Below are 24,542 nucleotides of genomic sequence, written 5' to 3'. Positions count from 1 at the left end.
CGTTGCAAACACCAAGCTCTACCAACTGGTTCCCTCCATGCTTCACGGTGGGAACCACACATGTAGAGATCATCAACCGTTCACCTACTCTGATTCTCACAAAGACACAGCAGTTCGAACCAAAAATCTCAAATTTGAACTCATCAGACCAAAGGACAGATTTCCACCGTCTAATGTCCATTGTTCGTGTTTCTTGGCCCAAGCAAGTCTCTTCTTATTATTGGTGTCCTTTTGTGGTGGTTTTTCTGCAGCAATTTGATAATGAAGGCATGATTCACACAGTCTCCTCTGAATAGTTGATGTTGAGATGTGTCTGTTACTTGAACTCTGAAGCATTTATTTGGGCTACAATATCTGAGGTTGGTAATTCTAATGAACTTATCCTCTGCAGCAGAGGGAAGTCTGGGTCTTCCTTTCCTGTGGCGTTCCTAATGAAAGCCAGTTGCATCTGAAAAAATTCAAGAAACTTGAATTTTTACGGATTTACTGACCTTCGTGTCTTAAAGTAATGATGGACTGTCATTTCTCTTCCTTTATTTTGAGCTTATTTGAAATTCCACAAATTAACTTTTAACAAGGCACAAATGTTAATTGAAATGCAATTCCAGGTGACTACCTCGTGAAGCTGGTTGAGAGAACGCCATTAGTGTGCAAAGCTGTAATCAAGACAAAGGATGGCTACCTAAGAATAAAATATATTTTGATTTGTTTAACACTTTTTTTGTCACTACATGATTTCATACGTGTTATTTCATAGTTTTGATGTCTTTACTATTATTCTACAAATTAGATACTAGTAAAAATAAAGAACAACCCTGGAATGTGTAGGTGTGTCCAAACTTTTGACTGGTACTGTAGATGTTTACTCAAATATGGAAATGATTTTGTTATTGACAGATGGCTGCTATATTTATGTTGTACTAAGAGGGACTGACCCAGACTTTCCTTTTTTCTTAAAGTAATACTTCAATGAATGTTAATCTTCAGTTCTGTTACAAATGTCTCAAATTACCTATGTAAATTCAGAGTGACTGCTAAAAAGTTGCAAAAAAGTATTGAATATATCCACCCATGGATTATAGCTGTCAATCTGTCTTCTACCCAGATACCCTAGAGATAAATAAAGAGAGACAGGCCATTTAAGAAAGAAAAAAAGAGGAGGGGACAGGTGGAGGCAATGTCAGAAGGAGAAAGATAGACAGTGTTGGGAATAGATTAAGAGAGAGGGAGGCAGTGTCAGATGTGTGTGTGTGTGTGTATATATATGTGTGTGCACGTGTGTGTGTCCGGTGTATCAGAGAGCCAGTGATATGCGAAGAGAGAAAACAGACAGTGTTTGTATTTATAATGGATCCCCATTAGCATCTACTCTTTCTGGGGTCCAGCAAAATTAAGGTATTTATATACAATTTAAAAAACATTACAATACATTTCACAACATACAGTTGAAGTTGGAAGTTTACATTCACCTTAGCCAAATACATTTAAACACAGTTTTTCACAATTCCTGACATTTAATCCTAGTAAAAATTCCCTGTCTTAGGTCAGTTAGGATCACCATTTTATTTTAAGAATGTGAAATGTCAGAATAATAGTAGAGAGAATGATTTATTTCTGTAATGGTTGTCGTCGGATTGAAACGCAGCGGGTATATGTGTACTCATCTTCTTTTATTACGGAAAGAAGGAAAAACCAAAATAAACACGTACACCAAAAGAAACACAACGACGAATAAACAGTCCTGTAAGGCCATAAGCTATACATGGAACAATCTCCCACAAACACTAAACCAAACACATACCCATATATAGGACTCTCAATCAGAGGCAACGAGAAAACACCTGCCTCCAATTGAGAGTCCAAACTCAATAAACTAGACATAGAAATACAAAAGACTAGAGACCACATAGAAATACAAACATAGAACATTACCCAAAAACCCGGAAATAATAAATCAAACACCCTACTAAATAAACCACCACCCCGAACCACATAAAACAAACACCCTCTGCCACGTCCTGACCAAACAACAATAACAAATAACCCCTATACTGGTCAGGACGTGACAATTTCAGCTTTTATTTATTTCTTTCATCACATTCAGAGTGGGTCAGAAGTTTACATACACTAAATTAGTATTTGGTAGCATTTCCTTTAAATTGTTTAACCTGGGTCAAACGTTTCGGGAAGCCTTCCACAAGCTTCCCACAAAAAGTTGGGTGAATTTTGGCCCATTCCTCCTGACAGAGCTGGTGTAACTGAGTCAGGTTTGCAGGCCTCCTTTCTCCCACAAGCTTTTTCAGTTCTGCCCACAAATTTTCTATAGAATTGAGGTCAGGGCTTTGTGATGGCCACTCTAATACCTTGACTTCGTTGTCCTTAAGCCATTTTGCCACATCTTTGGAAATATGCTTGGGGGTCATTGTCCATTTGGAAGGCCCAATTGCCACCAAGCTTTAACTTCCTGACTGATGTCTTGAGATGTTGCTTCAGTATATACACATACTTTTCCTACCTCATGATGCAATCTATTTTGTGAAGTACACCAGTCTCTCCTGCAGCAAAGCACCCCCACAACATGATGCTGCCACCCCCGTGCTTCACGGTTGGGATAGTGTCTTCGGCTTGCAAGCCTCCCCAATTTTCCTCCAAACATAACGATGGTTATTAAGGCCAAACAGTTCTATTTTTGTTTCATCAAACCAAAGGACATTTCTCCAAAAGTACGATCTTTGTCCCCATGTGTAGTTGCAAATCTTATTCTGCCTTTTTTAAGGCAGGTTTGGAGCAGTGGCTTCTTCCTTGCTGAGCGGCCTTTCAGGTTATGTCAATATAGGACTCATTTTACTGTGGATATAGATACTTTTGTACCTGTTTCCTCCAGCATCTTCACAAGGTCCTTTGCTGTTGTTCTGGGATTGATTTGTACTTTTCGTACGAAAGTACGTTCATCTCTAGAAAACAGAACGCATCTCCTTCCTGAGCGGTATGATGGCTGCGTGGTCCCATGGTGTTTATACTTGCGTACTATTGTTTGTACAGATGAACGTGGTACCTTCAGGCGATAGGAAATTGCTCCCAAGGATGAACCAGAGTTGTGGAGGTCTACAACTTTTTTCTGAGGTCTTGGCTGATTTCTTTTGATTTTCCCACGATGTCAAGCAAAGAGGCACTGAGTTTGAAGGTAGGCCTTGAAATACATCCACAGGTACACCTCCAATTGACTCAAATGATGTCAATTAGCCTATCAGACGCTTCTAAAGCCATGACATCATTTTCTGGAATTTTCCAACCTGTTCAAAGGCACATTCAACCTAGTGTATGTAAACTTCTGACCCACTGGATTTGTGATACAGTGAATTATAAGTGAAATAATCTGTCTGTAAACGATTGTTGGAAAAATTACTTGTGTCATGCACAAAGTAGATGTCCTAACCAACTTGCCAAAACTATAGTTTGTTAACAAGAATTTTGTGGAGTGGTTGAAAAACAAGTTTTAATGACTCCAACCTAAGCATATGTAAATTTCCGACTTCAACTGTATTAAGTGTGTGCCCTCAGGCCACTACTATACTATCAGATATCTACAACACAAAATCCATGTGTATGTGTGTGTATAGTGTGTATGTTATCTGCTGTGGAATTGAGGGAGCATGGAGGAGGCAAGACCAATGGGTGTTGTGTGTGTACTCAGATGCTGTCAGTCAGTGTGTGTCCAGCAAGGAGAATTAGCATGAGCCCAGAACTTAAATATATTCATATTTTTACCCCGTTTTCTCCTCAATTTCATGGTATCCAATTGGTAGTTAGTCTTGTTTCATCGCTGCAACTCCCGTATGGACTCGGGAGAGGCGAAGGTCGAGAGCCGTGCGTCCTCCAAAACACAACCCAGCCAAGCCGCACTGCTTCTTGACACAATGCATGCTTAACCCGGAAGCCAGCCGCACCAATGTGTCGGAGCAAACACCGTACACCTGCACCCGGCCCGCCACAGGAGTCGCTAGGGTGCGATGGGACAAGAACATTCCTGCCGGACAAACCCTCCCCTAACCCGGACGACGCTCGGCCAATTGTCTGCCGCCCCATGGGTCTCCCGGTCGCGGCCAGCTGCGACAGAGCCTGGACTCGAACCAGGATCTCTAGTGGCACATCTAGCACTGCGATGCAGTGCCTTAGACGATTGCGATGCAGTAGCTTAGACCACTCGGTAGCCCAGAACTTCTGTGAAACACTGCTTCTCCCATAGGCCTATCATGATGCAGATCACACACACACACGCTCCTGACCAATTGTGCTATTTTGTGTTTTTCAACCTCTCCTTGACCTAGTCTGTAATACCTACATGTTTCAAGCAGACCACCATAGTCCCTGTGCCCAAGAATGCCAAGGTGCTCAATGAACAGCATGCTCAATGAACAGCATTCTCACGTAGGTGTTTCTTTTGTCCAGGTGGGAAAGGGCAGTGTGGAGTGCAATAGAGATTACATCATCTGTGGATCTGTTGGACCTGTATGCGAATTGGAGTAGGTCCAGGGTGTTTGTGATGGTGTTGATGTGAGCTGTGACCAGCCTTTCAAAGCATTTCATGACTAGAGATGTGAGTGCTACAGTGCAACATAGCATCACGAAAATACTCTCTCTCGCTCTCGCTCGCTCTCGCTCGCTCTCTCTCTCTCGATACTCTGCTCTGGCTGGCAAATGGACCGTGCTCAAGAAGGTTATTACGGCTCATACACTTGCCAGTGAATATAATTGAAAAAAGCTTTCATCTGCTAGCAAAGCAATTTCCTTAATGCCTTTAGCGCACATGAAGGACGTGATGAATGTGGTGGCAAATGGACAGGCTGTGAGCGCAGGTTGCAGGGTTTAAAAAGACAGCCCAGCCGCCCAGCAGAGGACAGGAAAAGAGGGATGAGGACGTGTGGGCGGGCGGAGAAAGGAGAAAGCATGAGTAGAATAAGCATGCAGAAATGGACAGTGTAGAAGAGAAGGGATGACCAGAACACGACACCATGATTTCGCTGGTGTAGGGTGTTAGACCATTCAACCTGAGGGGTTGTACAGAGATAATATGGCCATCTGGCATTGCTATAGCTTCCTCTTGACACAATGTACACAACCTTAGACATCTGCAACATTTTTGGAAGTATTGCCTCCTCCCTTCCTAGCTACACACCTCTACACCCAACAGTGTTTAGCTCTACAGTGACACCCCGTGGTCATATCATCATATCTTAACATCCCAAAAGACCCCAGGACTCCTTAGGGACCTGTGCTGTGTTGATCTGAGAGGATTGGAGTGGTGCCCGATTTGATTGAAGATTTGACCCTTTCTTATCTACATACATTTGTATTTGTATTTATTTGGGGTGATTTAACATTTATTTAGTCAGGGATGTCATATTGAAACTCATGTTGTTGTTTTTTTGTGACCCCTGCACAACATACAAAATAATAAACACATACATCAATACAAAATAAATACACTCTGGAAGTAAATATTAACCTTTGCTTAGACAGGGAAGTCATATTGAGAGACTCAGGTCTCTTATTCAAATGACCCATGCACAACATATAAAATACAAAACACACACATCAAATATAATGTATACACCAGGGAAGCAAATACAAAATACACATAATCAATGAACCAATCATGGCATTAAAACAACCATAGGGGAATAGGTTTGTCCAATTTTTCCTGGAGTTCATTCCATGTCTGAGTGGCATATAATCGAATGCAGTTTTCCCTAATCATGATGAGGTACGGGTACATCAAGAACAAGCCAGTTCTGTGAGCAAGTCAATGGCTGTGTATAAACAGGAAGCCCAATTCAGATCTTATGCTAATTATTTCCATATCTGATACCTATCTGATCTTTTCACTAATGGGTGAACAGGCAAAATGGGTGAAATGGGTGAATAGGCAAAATAAATATGGAATCTAATCTTTTGACTTCCAATTTATACTACTTCCATATGTGGATCTCAGTGGAGGCTCTTCAGAGGGGGAATGGGAGAACCATCCTCCTCAGTGAATTTCATAAAAATGTAAATTGTAAAACATTTTAAAAGTAAAACTTTTTAGATAATACTATACTAAATATAATCACGTCACCAAATAATTGATTAAAACACACTATTTTACAAAGGTCTACAGTAGGCTCAACAGCACTCTGTAGGATAGCACCATGGTGTAGCCGGAGGACCACTAGCTTCCGTCCTCCTCTGGGTACATTGAATTCAATACAAAACCTAGGAGGCTCATGGTGTTCACCCCTTCCCATAGACTTACACAGTAATTATGACAACTTCCGAAGGTCGTCCTCCAGCCTATCAGAGCTCTTGCAGGATGAACTGACATGTTGTCCACCCAATCAAAGGATCAGATAATTAATCTAGTACTGACAGCATAAATTACAGCTAGCTAGCACTGCGGTGAAAAAAAGGTGGTGAGTAGTTGACTCAAAGAGAGAGGAAGACAATAGTTGAACAGTTTTGAACAAATTAATTTCTTCCAAAAAGAAGGAGAAGCAAGAGAGAAATAGAGAGAGAGATTTTGTCATTTTTTTTCACTCTCAGTTTCACTTACTTAGCTAGCAAATGCAGCTAGCTAGCTTAAATCAAATCAAATCAAATTTATTTATATAGCCCTTCGTATATCAGCTGAAATCTCAAAGTGCTGTACAGAAATCCAGCCTAAAACCCCAAACAGCAAGCAATGCATGTGAAGGAGGCACGGTGGCTAGGAAAAACTCCCTAGGAAAAACTCCCTAGAAAGGCCAAAAACCTAGGAAGAAACCTAGAGAGGAACCAGGCTATGAGGGGTGGCCAGTCCTCTTCTGGCTGTGCCGGGTGGATATTATAACAGAACATGGTCAAGATGTTAAAATGTTCATAAATGACCAGCATGGTCAAATAATAATAATCATTGTAGTTGTCGAGGGTGCAACAAGCACGTCCGGTGAACAGGTCAGGGTTCCGTAGCCGCAGGCAGAACAGTTGAAACTGGAGCAGCAGCATGGCCAGGTGGACTGGGGACAGCAAGGAGTCATCATGCCAGGTAGTCCCGAGGCATGGTCCTAGGGCTCAGGTCCTCCGAGAGAAAGAAAGAAAGAAAGAGAGAAAGAGAGAATTAGAGAGAGCATATTTAAATTCACACAGGACACCGGATAAGACAAGAGAATACTCCAGATGAAACAGACTGACCCTAGCCCCCCGGCACATAAACTACTGCAGCATAAATACTGGAGGCTGACACAGGAGGGATCAGAAGACACTGTGGCCCCATCCGATGATACCCCCGGACAGGGCCAAATAGGCAGGATATAACCCCACCCACTTTGCCAAAGCACAGCCCCCACACCACTAGAGGGATGTCTACAACCACCAACTTACCGTCCGAAGACAAGGCCGAGTATAGCCCACAAAAATCTCCGCCATGGCACAACCCAAGGGGGGGGCGCCAACCCAGACAGGAAGACCACGTCAGTGACTGAACCCACTCAAGTGACGCACCCCTCCCATGGACGGCATGGAAGAACACCAGTAAGTCAGTGACTCAGCCCCTGTAATAGGGTTAGAGGCAGCTTAGCCTACTGAAACACTCTGCTCAAACAGAGGGATGCTATGTTAGCTAGCTGGCTATGACTTTCCAACACAACATTGGAACTCTTCCAAGTCAAGGTAAGCTTTTGATTTGTTGTGCATTAAAGTCCACAAGCAAATACAATGTGGCTGTTATGAGAGTGAACTCTGTTTACGCGTGATCAAAGGTGTATTCATTCCGCTGATTCTGTTGAAAAAAATGTTTCTTAAACGTAACAAACTGCAACTGTTGGACTAATGATTACATCCTACAGCAGCTAGATGCAGGCAAGAGTGTGCAAGGTGGTATTGAATGTCACTGTCACCTCAAATGTGTCTCTCGACCGCTGTGCACCTACGTACGTTGTAAACTTTCATTCATAGGCTAGGTTGTAGCAACCTCATCAGTATCAAATGTGTCCTCCCTCGTCTTAAACGGCACTGACCGCCAATGGTAGATCTCAATCCTGATACAATTCTCATGTTCCATATGTGACCTTAGTCTGGACCCTCAGATCAGATTTCTTTTGCTGTGAATTGGCTTTTTTGCATACGACCTGCCGCTACTACGACAAGCACCCAAAATGTAAAGGAACAGTGACAGGAAATGAGCATTCCATATGTATGCTACTTCAGAGGCTACGTCAGTGTAAATGTGCAAAAATTATATGGGTCACATGTAAATCTGAGTGTGGACAGTCATAAATAAAAATTGCATATGAAAAACAAATCTGAGTTAGGTTCTTAGTTTGGTAGTATAAACACAGGTGGTATGCCTCCAATTAAGAAGGGATGAGAGATAGGTATGCTGTGTTTAAACAGGCAGCCAAATTATGTTATTATTTCCACGTATTGGTCTTTTGACAGCTCTTTCTACAATATTTGTGAAAAAGATCAGAATTGGGCTGTCTGTGTAAATGCAGCTCTAGGGAGTTTCGGTAAAACTGCATTATACAGCAATGGAAATTTCAGTAATAACAGGATGGGGACTATGGTACACTGAGTCCAGAGGTTTTAGTGTAGTGGTGGCAGCGTGCATATAGATTGCGTATAAGCATTTACTAAATGTAATAGCCTTTCAAAACAACCCTCTCCCTCCCAGGTGAGGCCAAGACCAGGAGCCACAGTACGGAACCTCTATCCAGGCACGAGAGCAAAGCTCATCACGGAGGCAGCCAGGAGTCTCCCAAATCCCAGGAGTGGGATGGGCCCTCCGGACATTCATCCAACCCCACTGCCATGCCCAGCCGCCTGGGACGCTCTTCTGTCAGCCCCACCATGATGCTGGGGAGTGGGGTCACAGGTGAGGGCCTCTGCCTGGAGATACACACATTGTTTTTAATTACATCATTTAATGTAAAAGAGAATGTTTCCATAATTGATTGGTTTTGAATGAATGTGTTTTAGATGGAAATAGTTTAAAATTATTTGACTTCCAATGTTGGAGCCTATAGTGTTCGATTGGTAAGAGCTAATCATTTGGAAGACACATGAAATATGTCTACAAATGTATTGGCATGATATCTGAGAATTATAAGTATTAACAGTATTAACAGAAAAAATGCATTATATCAAGGTAGGCTAAATTATTCAGATATGGTGAAAGAAATGAATGTTACATCATCAAATTTTAATGTGTACAAAATGTAGCTCAGAATCCTTGATACAGTGCATTGGGAAAGGATTCAGACCGGTTGACAATTTGTGACGTTGCAGCCTTACTCTAAAATGTATTTTTTTTATTTCCTCATCAATATACACACAATACCCCATAATGACAAAACAAAAACAGGTTTTTAGAAATGTCTTTATGAAATATCGCATTTACATAACTATTCAGACCCTTTACTCTGTACTTTATTGAAGCACCTTTGAGTTTTCTTAGGTATGATGCTTCAAGCTTGGCACATCTGTATTTTTTACATTTACATTTTAGTCATTTAGCAGACGCTCTTATCCAGAGCGACTTACAGTAGTGAATACATACATTTCATTTCATGCATTTCTTTTATGTACTGTCTTCATTATGTAACCCCCAACTTCTATCAACCAGTCCAACTAAGCCCTAGCAGTGACAGATAGATGGTTAGTGACATAACGTCCATGGAGGTGAAGTCTCACTGTATTTGGGGAGTTTCTCCCATTCTTCTCTGCAGATCCTCTCAAGCTCTCTCAGGTTGGATGGGGAGCGTCGATGCACAGAAATTTTCAGGTCTCTCCAGAGACGTTTGATCGGGTTCAAGTCCAGGCTCTGGCTGGGCCACTCAAGGACATTCATAGACTTGTCCCGAAGTCACTCCTACGTTGTCTTGGCAGTTTGCTTAGGGTCGTTGTCCTGTTGGAAGGTGAACCTTCACCCCAGTCTGAGGTCCTGAGTGTTCTGGAGCAGGTTTTCATCAAGGATCTCTGTGTACTTGGCTCCGTTCATCTTTCCCTCGATCCTGACAAGTCTCCCAGTCCCTGCTGCTGAAAAACATACCCACAGTATGATGCTGCCACCACCATGCTTAAACGTAGGGATGGTGCCAGGTTTCTTCCAGATTTGACATTCAGGCCAAAGAGTTCAATCTTGGTTTCATCAGACCAGAGAATCTTGTTTCTCATGGTCTGAGAGTATTTAGGTGCCTTTTGGCAAACTCCAAGTGGGCCGTCATGTGCCTTTTACTGAGGAGTGGCTTCCGTCTGGACATTCTACCATAAAGGCCTGACTGGTGGAGTGCTCCAGAGATGGTAGTCCTCCTGGAAGGTTCTCCCATCTCCACAGAGGAACTCTGGAGCTCTGTCAGAGTGACCATCGGGTTCATGGTCACCTCTCTGACCAAGGCCCCCGATTGATCAGTTTGGCCAGGTGGCCAGCTCTAGGAAGAGTCTTGGTGGTTTCAAAATTCTTCCATTTAAGAATGATGGAGGCCGCTGGGTTCTTGGGGATCTACAATGCTGCAGAAATGTTTTGGTACCCTTCCCCAGAACTGTGCCTCGACACAATCCTGTCTAGGAGCTCTATGGACAATTCCTTTGACCTCAAGGCTTGATTTTTACTCTGACATGCACTGTCAACTGTGGGACCTTATATAGATAGTTGTGTGTCTTTACAAATAATGTCCAATCAATTGAATTTACCACAGGTGGATTACAATCCAGATGTAGAAAAAAACGTTTATTTTTTCATTATAGGGTATAGTGTGTACATTGATGAGGAAAATAAATATTAAATCAATTTTAGAATAAGGCTGTAACTTGAGGACAGTCTCATTGTCCAATGGTAGAGCGTGGCGCGAAATACAAAAACCTTAAAAATGCTATAACTTCAATTTCTCAAACATATGACTATTTTACACCATTTGAAAGATAAGACTCTCGTTAATCCAACCACATTTTCCGATTTCAAAAAGGCTTTACAGCGAAAGCAAAACATTAGATTATGTCAGGAGAGTACCCAGCCAAAAATAATCACACAGCCATTTTCAAAGCAAGCATATATATCACAAAAACCCAAACCACAGCTAAATGCAGCACTAACCTTTGATGATCTTCATCAGATGACACTCCTAGGACATTATGTTATACAATACATGCATGTTTTGTTCAATCAAGTTCATATTTATATAAAAAAACAGCTTTTTACATTAGCATGTGATGTTCAGAACTAGCATTCCCACCGAAAACTTCCGGTGAATCTACTAAATTACTCATGATAAACATTGACAAAATACATAACAATTATTTTAAGAATTATAGATACAGAACTCCTTTATGCAATCACTATGTCTGATTTTAAAATAGCTTTTTGGGGAAAGCACATTTTGCAATATTCTGAGTACATAGCTCGGCCATCACGGCTAGCTATTTTGACATCCGCCAACTTCAGGGTCACCTAAACTCAGAATTACTATTAGAAAAATGTGATTACCTTTGCTGTTCTTCGTCAGAATGGACTCCCAGGTCTTCTACTTCAACAACAAATGTTGTTTTGGTTCCAAATAATCCATAGCTATATCGAAATACCTCTATTTTGTTGTGCGTTCAGGTCACTATCCAAAGGGTTAGTGACCTGAACGCACGCATTTCGTGACAAAAAAAATGCAAAATATTCCATTACCGTACTTAGAAGCATGTCAAACGCTGTTTAAAATACATTTTTATGCTATTTTTCTCGTAAAATAGCAATAATATTCCAACCGGGCAAAGTTGTATTCATTCAAAGAGAGAAAGAAAAACATGGCTAGTTCTCGTGACCTCGCATCTCCAGTCTCACTGTCCCCAGGCTGACCCCTTACAAACTCTGCTCCTATACTTTGCCCAGAGACAGCAGACACCCCATTCCACTTTCTGGCAGCTTTAGAGAGCCAATGGAAGCCTTAGAAAGTGTCACGTTACAGCACAGATGCTGTAATTTCGATAGAGATGTAACAGAAGGACAACAAATTGTCAGACAGGGCACTTCCTGCATGGAATCTTCTCAGGTTTTGGCCTGCCATATGAGTTCTGTTATACTCACAGACACCATTCATACAGTTTTAGAAACTTTAGAATGTGTTCTATCCAAATCTACTAATATTATATGCATATTCTAGTTTCTGGGCAGGAGTAGTAACCAGATTAAATCGGGTACGTTTTTTATCCGGCCGTGAAAATACTGCCCCCTATCCCAAAGAAGTTAACAACATTTGGAAAATGTCAAGGGTTCTTAATACTTTCCAAATGCACTGTAAATTGAGATTCATCTCTTCTAGAATTTACTGTTGAGTTGGTTAAAGTCATATGCAACTGAAATGCAACTTGTGTGACTACTATACATTTCTGACATTCATTGCAACTGAGATGAAGTTAATAAAACGCAGGTGCTGAGGACAGAGCAGTCAAGGTTAGCTAACCAAAATAATTGTGTTTCATTATTTGGGTTTTAACTCCTTTTGACGGCTAAAGCACAGTTAAACGACGGACAGGGCAAATGTGTATGTAGGTCCTGATAACACTATCGGTCCTTACAACACAGGTCCTCACAACATCCCTCGCAACAACATACTGTACATCCTAACTGACTGAGCATGTCTCCCTACAGAATCCAAAGCTGTGTGTAAGCTGGGCCGGTCAGCCTCTACATCGGGGGTTCCTTCCCCGTGCGGGACGCCCCAGCACCAGCCCTCCGAGCCCCAGCCAGGCTATAGTCAGGTACCGCCGCATGCCACCACAGAATAAGAGAGCAAGCTAGAAAGAAAGTGCTTGTGAGGCCATGTGGGGCCCTTGTCCGTGTCTCTCTGTGTTCACCTGTGTGTCGGCTGTCTGACCCCATCCCCAAATCGTATTTTCCTCACCCCGTAGCCCCGTCCCCCTGTCACCTGTCCCACCACTATGTAGCTGTTTTGTCTTGTCTGTATTGCATTTATCCAGGGGCACTCTGCTTATTTGTGTTTTGTGTTTGTGGAGACATCTTCATCCTGTGGAATTTCAAGTTGATATATACAGACATCAAACCTCAGTGATATAATAATCTGTTTCCATCTCAGGACAAGGAGCCAGGGAAAGCTTTCTTCCTCCCTCCTCTTTTTACTTTTACCACTATACCTACCTGGCCCTCCTTAATTTAGCTGGCCCTTACTTACTTCAGCTAAGCCCTTCCCTTTGTACACTAACTGAAACTTCCAATTTACTGGAACCGTACCACTGCACTTTGACCTTACCTCCTCCTGTGCCTTTAGTTGGCCCTTAACCTGGACTTTGATCTGGTCCATAACTGGCACCTTCCATCTTCCCTTTTCTTTTACCTCTATGACCATCTATGCTATAACCTGACACTTTTCTATACATTGACCAGCACTTTGACCTATGCCTGGCATTTTAATTGTTCTAACTGTCTTTTACCCTGCATTTTACCTGCTTTTCTCCCTGGCAGCACCGTCAGTTCCCAAACCCCTAGCAGATGTGCAGTTTCTACTTCTAAAAATGACCAAACGTGACTAATTTCGTGTTTGATGTATGTATATACAGGGCCATGAAAAAGCATTTGCCCATTTCTGATTTTCTCTATTTTTGCATACTTTTGATACTGAATGCTATCAGATCTTCATCCAAAACCTAATATTAGATAAAGGGAACCTAAGTTTACAAATAACAAAAAATATATCTATTATTTGTATTTATTTAATTAACAAAGTTATGCAACACCCAATTCCCGTGTGAAAAAGTAATTGCCCCCTTACACTCAATGACTGTTTGTGCCACCTTAACCTCTCTGGCGCATGTGGGACGAACTCGTCCCACCTACGTAACAGCCACTGAAATCCAGTGGCGCGATTTTTGAATCGTTAGAAATACTATTACTTCAATTTCTCAAACATATGACTATTTTACAGCTATTTAAAGACAAGAATCTCGTTAATCTAACCCCACTGTCCGATTTCAAAAAGGCTTTACAACGAAAGTAAAACATTAGATTATGTCAGCAGAGTGCCCAGCCAGAAATAATCAGACACCCATTTTTCAGGCTAGCATATCATGTCACAAAAACCCAAACCACAGCTAAATGCAGCACTAACCTTTTATGATCTTCATCAGATGACACACCTAGGACATTGTGTTATACAATACATTCATGTCTGTTCAATCAAGTTCATATTTATATCAAAAAACAGCTTTTTACATTAGCATGTGACGTTCAGAAAAAGCATAACCCCCGCAAACTTCCGGGGAATTTACTAACAGTTTGCTAAATTACTCACGATAAACGTTCACAAAAAGCATAACAATTATTTTAAGAATTATAGATACATTACTCCTCTATGCACTCGATATGTCCGATTTTAAAATAGCTTTTCGGATGAAGCACATTTTGCAATAATCTAAGTACATAGCCCGGCATCACAGGGCTAGCTATTTAGACACCCACCCAGGTCAGCCTCCACCAAAATCACATTTCCTATAAGAAAAATGTTCTTACCTTGCTTGTTCTTCGTCAGAATACACTGCCAGGACTTCTACTTCAATAACAAATGTTGGTTTGGTCCCAAATAATCCATCCTTATATCCAAACAGCGACGTTTTGTTTGTGAGTTCTAGACACTATCAGAATGCTACATCACGGTCTCGCGCGTTGGCGTGACAAAACATTTCTAAATATTCCATTACCGTACTTCGAAGCATGTCAACCGCTGTTTAAAACCAATTTTTATGCCATTTATCTCGTAGAAAAGCGATAATATTCCGACCGGGAATATGCATTGAGCCTAAACAGCCGAATTAAATTTCTCCTCAGGAGCGAATCGTGCACGCGCCTCATTCAAAGGTCCTCTGATCCGCCACTTACCAAAGGCGATAATGTGTTTCAGCCTGAGGCTGCCTCGTCAACCTTCAGGTATTTCCCGGGTTCTGAGAGCCTATCGGAGCCCTGGGAATTGTCACGTTACAGCTAAGATCCTTACTTTTCAATAAACAGATGCAAGACGCACGACTCCTTGTCAGACAGGGTACTTCCTGCATGAAACCTTGTCAGGTTTTTGCCTGCCATAGGAGTTCTGTTATACTCACAGACACCATTCAAACAGTTTTAGAAAATTCAGAGTTTTTTCTATCCAAACCTGAACAATAATATGCATATTCTAGCTTCTGAGTTGGTGTAGGAGGCAGTTAAAAATGGGCACATATTTTTTCCAAAATTCTCAATACTGCCCTCTAGCCCAAACAGGTTAACTGCAATGACCGCAAAGAAAGCTTCCTGTAATTGTTGATCAGTTGCATAACTTTGTTTATGAAATAAATTAAATAATGTTGTAATTGTTGTGTTATTTGTTCACTCAGGTTCCCTTTATCTAATATTAGGTTTTGGTTGATTACAAAATCTAATAACAAATATGCAAACATTTTGAAAATCCGAAATGGGGCAAATGCTTTTCTGCAGCACTGTATGTATACACAACATACAGTACCAGTCAAAAGTTTGGACACACCTACTCATTCCAGGGTTTTTCTTTATTTTTACTATATTCTACATTGTAGAATCATAGTGAAGACATCAGTGAAGACAAATTCTGAAATAACACACATGGAATCATATAGTAACCAAAAAAGTGTTAAACAATTCAAAAATATATTTAATATTTTAGATTCTTCAAAGTAGCCGCCATTTGCCTTGATGACAGCTTTGCACACTCTTGGCATGCTCTCAACCAACTTCATGAGGTAGTCACCTGGAATGCATTTGCTGCAGAGTACAAGTTCATTAGAGTTACCAGCCTCAGAAATTGAAGCCCAAATAAATGCTTCACAGAGTTCAAGTAACAGACACATTTCAACATCAACAGTTCAGAGGAGACTGTGTGAATCAGACCTTCATGGTTGGATTGTTGCGAAGAAATCACTACTAAAGGACACCAATAAGAAGAAGATAATTGTTTGGGCCAAGAAACACGAGCAGTGGACATTAGACCGGTGGAAATCTGTCCTTGATTAGTCCAAATTTGAGATTTTTTGGATCCAACTGCCATGTCTTTGTGAGACGCAGAGTAGGTGAACGGATGATCTCTGCATGTGTGGTTCCCACTGTGAAGCATGGAGGAGGAGGTGTGATGGTGTGGGGGTGCTTTGCTGTCTGTCTGTGATTTATTTAGAGTTCAAGGCACCCTTAACCAGCTACCACAGCATTCTGCAGCGATACGCCATCCCATCTGTTTTGCGTTTGGGGGACTATCATTTGTTTTTCTACAGGACAATGATCCAAAACACACCTCCAGGCTGTGTAAGCCAAGCTATTTGACCAAGAAGGAGAGTGATGGAGTGCTGCATCAGATGACTTGGCCTCCACAATCACATGACCTCAACCCAATTGAGATGGTTTGGGTGAGTTGGACTGCAGAGTAAAGGAAAGACAGCCAACAAGTGCTCTGCATATTTGAGAACTCCTTCAAGCCTTTTGGAAAAGCATTCCAAGTGACTACCTCATGAAGCTGGTTGAGAGAATGCCAAGAGTGTGCAAAGCTATCATCAAGGCAAAGGGTGGCTACTTTCAAGAATCTAAAATATACTTTTTTGATTACTACATGATTCCATATGTGTTATTTTTATAGTTTTGATGTCTTCGCTATTATTCTAAAAAGTAGAAAATAGTAAAAATAAAGAAAAACCCTTGAATGAGTAGGTGTGTCCAAAGTTTTGACTGGTACTGTTTGTGGAATGTTTATTAAGAGCACTATGTGTTTGTGTATGCTGTTGGTTATTGAACAAGTTTTTACTTTTCTTATATCTCTTTACGAGTGATCAACCATTCTTGAACATGTCACATTGATGTATACATATGTATCTCTCTACTGGGGAGGCAGCATATGACGCTTCAGAAGTGACATGCTACACACACAATACACAAACAACATGCACACACACACACACACACACACACACACACACACACACACACACACACACACACACACACACACACTATGACAGGTCACTCAACCATTTGCACGAATCAGAACTAAGCTACCCAGCCTTCTTCATTCTCACTCCCCAGTTCTTCGAAAAAGTAGTCTAACTAAAAACAGAAGGCCTATCCTACTGAAAGTCATCCAATCAAAACAGAAGCCAAGAAAATAAAACCTTGTCAAATCTTTCTGTCATTCCTCCCTTTCTGTGTCCTTTTTGTGTCTGTGTCCTTGTCTATATATTGTGAGAATGCTGAAAAAGCATTTGTTGTTATGTGTGTTTTCAAATGAATGTCTCTCTGTGTGCATGTTTGTGTATTTGTGTGTTTGTGTGTATGAACATGCGGTGGGCCATGTTTCACAATTAGATAAATACTGCTTAACTTCCTATCTGAATAATTGAATATTTGATTACCGTAATGTCTACACATGAATTTACTGTTATTTAAGCGTTGATCAACGATGACACTGTGTTTTACTGTTCATGGAAAGGAGGACAGTCTTATACACATCAATACATCACATAGTGTTATACACAACTACGTAGGCTACTGACAATATATACCTGCTCTTTTCAGACAAAATCAACACACACTTCACAACCAACACATCTACCAAGACAATACACACATTATCATAGACTTGTGGTCTCATTCAACAAACACTACTGTCTGTACCTTTCCTTAACATTAGGAAAGTAGTAGCACTCACTACCAACTATTTTCTACTTCTGTCTATAACATAAACCTAGACCATTGGTTCCCAACCCTTTCTTAACCGTGGCACACCTTGATGGGATAAAACATTCTGTGGTACACCTAAACCTTTCCTTATAATCTATTTTGTGGTAATCTGATCCATACTGCAAATAATCAATTTTCTGTCAAAAAAATTAATTATTTGAATAAATAGGGTTTATTTAAACTATTTTCATAGTTCCTTACTCATGTTTAATTTGTGCGGACCCATTTAAAAGTGTCCTGCAAATCTCCAATAGAAAGAAAAACTCTGGTAGCTCCAGTAAAATAGGTCTTACTTTTGAACGGAAAAGTCTAGAGATGAGAGGTTTTTGGCATTGTAAAGGTGCAACCATAAACACAAAGCCATGCTCCGTTTGTTTCTTTGGCAGAGGCTGTGGTACTGCTAAGCCTCGTCAGACTTGCCTGTGCAAAGGGTTCTCACAGGAGAAGTGAAATTATACTAAAGACCATGCTTGTTGTGCGCCCCTCAAATGATACAAATGTAACAACAGCTCCAGCGCATCAGACTTGAAACAAAGATACAGATGCAACCATGTGTGCCATTCAATGTATTGTCTACAGTCGTGGCCAAAAGTTTTGAGAATGACACAAATATAAATTTTCACAAAGTCTGCTGCCTCAGTTTGTATCATGCCAATTTGCATATACTCCAGAATGTTATGAAGAGTGATCAGATAAATTGCAATTAATTGCAAAGTCCCTCTTTGCCATGCAAATGAACTGAATCCCCCAAAAACATTTCCACTGCATTTCAGCCCTGCCACAAAAGGACCAGCTGACATCATGTCAGTGATTCTTTCGTTAACACAGGTGCGAGTGTTGACAAGGACAAGGCTGGAGATCACTCTGTCATGCTGATTGATTTCGAATAACAGACTGGAAGCTTCAAAACGAGGGTGGTGCTTGGAATCATTGTTCTTCCTCTGTCAACCATGGTTACCTGCAAGGAAACACGTGCCGTCATCATTGCTTTGCACAAAAAGGGCTTCATAGGCAAGGATATTGCTGCCAGTAAGATTGCACCTAAATCAAGCATTCATCAAGATCTTCAGGGAGAGCGGTTCAATTGTTGTGAAGAAGGCTTCAGGGCGCCCAAGAAAGTCCAGTTGGCGCCAAGACCGTCTCCTAAAGTTGATTCAGCTGCGGGATCGGAGCACCACCAGTACAGATCTTGCTCAGGAATGGCGGCAGGTAGGTGTGAGTGCATCTGCACGCACAGTGAGGTGAAGACTTTTGGAGGATGGCCTGGTGTCAAGAAGGGCAGCAAAGAAGCCACTTCTCTCCAGGAAAAACATCAGGGACAGACTGATATTCTGCAAAAGGTACAGGGATTGGACTGCTGAGGACTGGGGTAAAGTCATTTTCTCTGATGAATCCCCTTTCCAATTGTTTGGGGCATCCGGAAAAAAGCTTGTCCGGAGAAGAGAAGGAGAGTGCTATCATCAGTCCTGTGTCATGCCAACAGTAAAGCATCCTGAGACCATTCATGTGTGGGGTTGCTTCTCAGCCAAGGGAGAGGGCTCACTCACAATTTTGCCTAAGAACACAGCCATGAATAAAGAATGGTACCAACACATCCTCAGAGAGCAACTTCTCCCAACCATCCAGGAACAGTTTGGTGACGAACAATGCCTTTTCCAGCATGACGGAGCACCTTGCCATAAGGCAAAAGTGCTAACTAAGTGGCTCGGGGAACAAAACATTGGTATTTTTGGTCCATGGCCAGGAAACTCCACAGACCTTAATCCCATTGAGAACTTGTGGTCAATCCTCAAGAGGTGGGTGGACAAAAAAACAAAACAAATTCTGACAAACTCCAAACATTAATTATGCCAGAATTGGCTGGCATCAGTCAGGATGTGGCCCAGAATTTAATTGACAGCATGCCAGGGCGGATTGCAGAGGTCTAGAAAAAGAAGGGTCAACACTGCAAATATTGACTCTTTGCATCAACTTCATGTAATTGCCAATAAAAGTCTTTGGCAGACCCGGAAGGCAGTCGGGCCACTCTGGCAGACCTGGAAGGCAGTCGGGCCACTCTGGCAGACCCGGAAGGCAGTCGGGCCACTCTGGCAGAACCGGGCAGTCGGGCCACTCTGGCAGAACCGGGCAGTCGGGCCACTCTGGCAGAACCGGGCAGTCGGGCTACTCTGGCAGTTCCGGGCAGTCGGGCCACTCTGGCAGTTCCGGGCATTCGGGCCACTCTGGCGGCTTCTGACTAGCGGGCGGCTCTGGCGGCTCCTGACTAGCGGGCGGCTCTGGCGACTCCTGACTGGCGGGCAGCTCTGGAGACGTACGTCTGGCGGGCAGCTCTGGCGACGTACGACTGGCGGGCAGCTCTGGCGACTGTTGACTGGCGGGCAGCTCTGGCGACTGTTGACTTGCGGGCAGCTCTGGTGACTGTTGACTGGGGGGCAGCTCTGGTGACTGTTGACTGGCGGGCAGCTCTGGTGACTGTTGACTGGCGGGCAGCTCTGGTGTCTTACGCCTGGCGAGGCTGGGCTGACGCACTAGACTCCTGATGCGTGGGGCTGGTACTGGACGTGCCAGCCTGGAGACACGCACCTCCATGCTAGTGCGTCTAGCGGGAAACACCGGACCGAAAGGGCGCACTGGCGGTCTTGAGTGCAGGGTTGGCTTCACCCCTTCCGGCTCGATGCTCACCTTGCCCTGGCACCTGCGGGGCGCTGGTACCGGGCGGACTGGGCTGTGCGTCCGTATAGGCAAGATGGTGCGTACCTCAGCGTAACATGGCGCCCTCCACCTCATACGCACCTCCCTGTAGTCACGGGTAGCTGGCTTACGGCTCTTCTCTGGCCTGGCCAAGCTACCCGTGTGCCCCCCCCAAAAAAATTATTGGGGGTGCCTCTCGGGTTTCCTACCCAACCGTGTTCCAGCATAACGTTCCCGTTGGTTCCTCTGTCCAGCTGCCTCCACTCTCCTGAGTGCCTCCACCTGTTCCCATGGGAGGCGATCCCTTCCGGCCAGGATCTCTTCCCAGGTGTAGGCTCCCTTGCCGTCCAGGACGTCCTCCCATGTCCATTTGTCCATAACGCTGTAGTCCTGCTGCTCCTTCCTCTTCCACCGCTTGGTCCTGGTTTGGTGGGTAATTCTGTAACGGCTGTCTTCAGAAATGGACCAAGGCGCAGCAGGTATGTGAATACTCATATTTAATTTCAAATAAGGAGTAAAGCATCCACTTAACAAAACAATAAAGGTGACAACAGCAACAGTTCTGCAGGCTATAAACGCAGTGCAAAAACAACCACCCACAACCCCAAAGAAAAACACACACACCTATATAGGACTTCCAATCAAAGGCAACTCAACACACCTGCCTTCAATTGGAAGTCCCAATCAACAACACAAACATTCCCATACACAAAACTGCCACGTCCTGACCCCAAAACTAAAACAATAGCTCCATCTGCTGGTCAGGACATGACACATAGTAACATCTGACAAAAATATCTAAAGACACTGAAGCTGCAAACTTTGTGGAAATTAATATTTGTGTCGTTCTCAAAACTTTTGGCCATGACTGAAAGTGGTACTGGTGCTCCCAAGTCAAAATCCCATGTTCATTCCACAGGTCATGTTTATAAGTGTTATAAGAGTGTTCCAAAAAATTATCAAAATTAGGAAAAGTTTTGCGGCACACCTGAGAGTTCCTCAAGTCACACCAGTGTGTTGCGGTACACAGGTTAAAAACCACTGACCTAGACTACTCACAATTTGTACACTTTCCAGACACCAACAACACACACTTCAGGACACATACATCTATCATACAAATACAGTGTCTAGTGAAAGTCTACACACCCCTGTCACAATTGTCACATTTTGCTGCCTTAAAATTTTATCTAAAAATGGATTCAATTTGATTTTTCCCAGGTGAAAGCTATGATCCCTCATTGATGTCCCTAGTTAAATCTACCTCAGTGTAGATTAATGGGAGGAGTTGGTTAAATAAGGATTTTTAAGCCTCGAGACAACTGAGACATGGATTGTGTATGTGTGGCATTCAGAGGGTGAAAGGGCAAAACACAAGATTTAAGTGCCTTTGAACAGGGTATAGTAGTAGGTGCCAGGTGCACCGGTTTGAGTGTGTCAAGAACTGCAACACTGATGGGTTTTTCATGCTCAACAGTTTGCCATGTGCATCAAGAATGGTCCAACACCCAAAGGACATCCAGTCAACTTAACACAACTGTGGGAAGCATTGGAGTTGGCATGGGCCAGAATCCCTGTGGAAAGCTTTCAACACATTGTAGAGTTCATCCCCGATGAATTAAAGCGGTTCTCGTAGCAAAAAAAGGTGCAACTCAATATTAGGAAGATGTACCTAATGTTTTGTAGACTCATTGTATATCCGTTGTTTTTTGTCAAAATTGCTGAAGCTCGGTAGATTTGGTTGGGAATCATTATTGGACGGCAATATTCAAACCTTTTCAAGCAGTTGTAATGTCAGGACTGAGAATGGACCCCTCAGCAACACTCAACAACTCTTGGAAAGCCATTCTGTTATCTTTGGCATAACATTTGTGTAATTGTCCAACTGAAAAATACAACTTTAACCCAGGGTTCAGAACATGTATTCAGAAGACTGAGGCACATTTTCCTCTAGCTTTTTACCTGGGCTTTGCTCCTTTCTTTTTCTTTTGATCCTTTCAAACTCTACAGCCCCTGCCAGTGACAAGCATACCCATAACATAATGCTGCCACCCCAAAAGGGATCAACAATATGACATTCACTCCACATTGCTGGCCAGTATGACAACATGAAAAGAAGGAAGCCTGCATTAAAGCAAATCTATTTCAAATCATCCATTATGTTTGCAAAAAGGTCCTTAAGTAATACTGCAAGACAACATGGCAAATAAATACACTTCTTGCCTTCAGGTTTGGGACAAATTCAATAAAACACATCACAGAGTGAACCCCTCTGTATTTTGAAGTAATGTATTGGCAGCATTATATTATGTGTATGCTTGTCACCGGCAGGGAAAGATGAGTTTGTCAGGATCAAAATAAATATAGATACAGTACCAGTCAAAAGATTTGACACACCTACTCATTCAAGGGTTTGTCTTTATTTTTAATATTTTCTACATAGTATAATAATAATGAAGACATCAAAACTATGAAATAAAACATTTGGAATCATGTAGTAAAAAAGTGTTAAACAAATCAAAATATGTTTTATATTTGAGATTCTTCAAATGTAGCCACCCTTTACCTTGGTGACACCTTTGCACACTCTTGGCATTCTCTCAACCAGCTTCATGAGGTAGTCATCTGGAATGCATTTCAATTAACAGGTGTGCCTTGTTAAAAGTTAATTTGTGGAATTTCCTTCCTTCTTAATGCGTTTGAGCCAATCAGTTTTTTATTTATTTTTGAAATGTTATTTCACCTATATTTAACCAGGTAAGCTAGTTGAGAACAAGTTCTCATTTACAACTGCGACCTGCCCAAGATAAAGCAAAGCAGTGCGACAGAAACAACAACACAGAGTTACACATGGAATAAACAAGCGTACAGTCAATAACACAATAGAAAAAAAGAAAGTCTATATACAGTGTGTGCAAATGGCATGAGGGGGTAAGGCAATAAATAGGCCATAGTAGCAAAGTAATTACAATTTAGCAGATTAACACTGGAGTGATAGATGAGCAGATGATGATGAGCAGATGATGGTGTGTAAGTAGTGATACTGGTGTTCAAAAGAGCAGCAAAGTAAATAAAAACAATATGGGGATGAGGTAGGTACATTGGGTGGGCTATTTACAGATGGACTATGTACAGCTGCAGCGATCGGTTAGCTGCTCAGATAGCTGATGTTTAAAGTTAGTGAGGGAAATGTAAGTCTCCAGCTTCAGCGATTTTTGCAATTCGTTCCAGGCACTGGCAGCAGAGAACTGGAAGGAAAGGCGTCCAAAGAGGTGTTGGCTTTGGGGATGTCCAGTGAGATATACCTGCTGGAGCGCCCGCTACGGGTGGGTGTTGTTATCGTGACCAGTGAGCTGAGATAAGACGCTTTACCTAGCATAGACTTATAGATGACCTGGAGCCAGTGGGTCTGGCGACGAATATGTAGCGAGGGCCAGCCGACTAGAGCCTACAGGTTGCAGTGGTGGGTGGTACAAGGTGCTTTGGTAACAAAACGAATGGCACTGTGATAGACTACATCCAATTTGCTGAGTAGAGTATTGGAAGCTATTTTGTAGATGACATCGCCAAAGTCGAGGATCGGTAGGATAGTCAGTTTTACTAGGGTAAGTTTGGCGGCGTGAGTGAAGGAGGCTTTGTTGCGAAATAGGAAGCCAATTCTAGATTTGATTTTGGATTGGAGATGTTTGATACGAGTCTGGAAGGAGAGTTTACAGTCTAGCCAGACACCTAGGTATTTGTAGATGTCCACATATTTTAAGTCCGAACCGTCCAGAGTAGTGATGCTAGTCGGGCGGGCGGGTGCGGGCAGCGAATGGTTGAAAACCATGCATTTGGTTTTCCTAGCATTTAAGAGCAGTTGGAGGCCACGGAAAGAGTGTTGTATAGCATTGAAGCTCGTTTGGAGGTTAGTTAACACAGTGTCCAAAGAAGGGCCAGATGTACACAGAATGGTGTCATCTGCATAGAGGTGGATCAGAGAATCACCCGCAGCAAGAGCGACATTGTTGATATATACAGAGAAAAGAGTTGGACCGAGAATTAACCCCTGTGGTACCCCCATAGAGACTGCCAGAGGTCCGGACAACATGCCCTCCGATTTGACACA

General features: G+C 42.4%; 1 protein-coding gene across 2 annotated transcripts in view; it reads left to right on the top strand.

Annotated features, from left to right (window-relative positions):
• The window catches only part of nyap2a (neuronal tyrosine-phosphorylated phosphoinositide-3-kinase adaptor 2a), a 157,197-nt gene that overhangs the window by 123,301 nt on the left and 9,354 nt on the right, over positions 1 to 24,542 (top strand). For both annotated transcript variants that reach the window (XM_029772172.1, XM_029772171.1), the window contains exons 5-6: positions 8,690 to 8,890; positions 12,650 to 12,759. In XM_029772172.1, coding sequence (XP_029628032.1) covers positions 8,690 to 8,890; positions 12,650 to 12,759 — 311 coding nt within the window. The remainder of the gene's footprint in view (positions 1 to 8,689; positions 8,891 to 12,649; positions 12,760 to 24,542) is intronic.

Source organism: Salmo trutta, chromosome 13, assembly GCF_901001165.1.
Source record: "Salmo trutta chromosome 13, fSalTru1.1, whole genome shotgun sequence".
Taxonomy (NCBI): domain Eukaryota; kingdom Metazoa; phylum Chordata; class Actinopteri; order Salmoniformes; family Salmonidae; genus Salmo; species Salmo trutta.
Note: the sequence above shows the minus strand (reverse complement) of the source record. Positions and strands in the feature narration are given on the sequence as shown.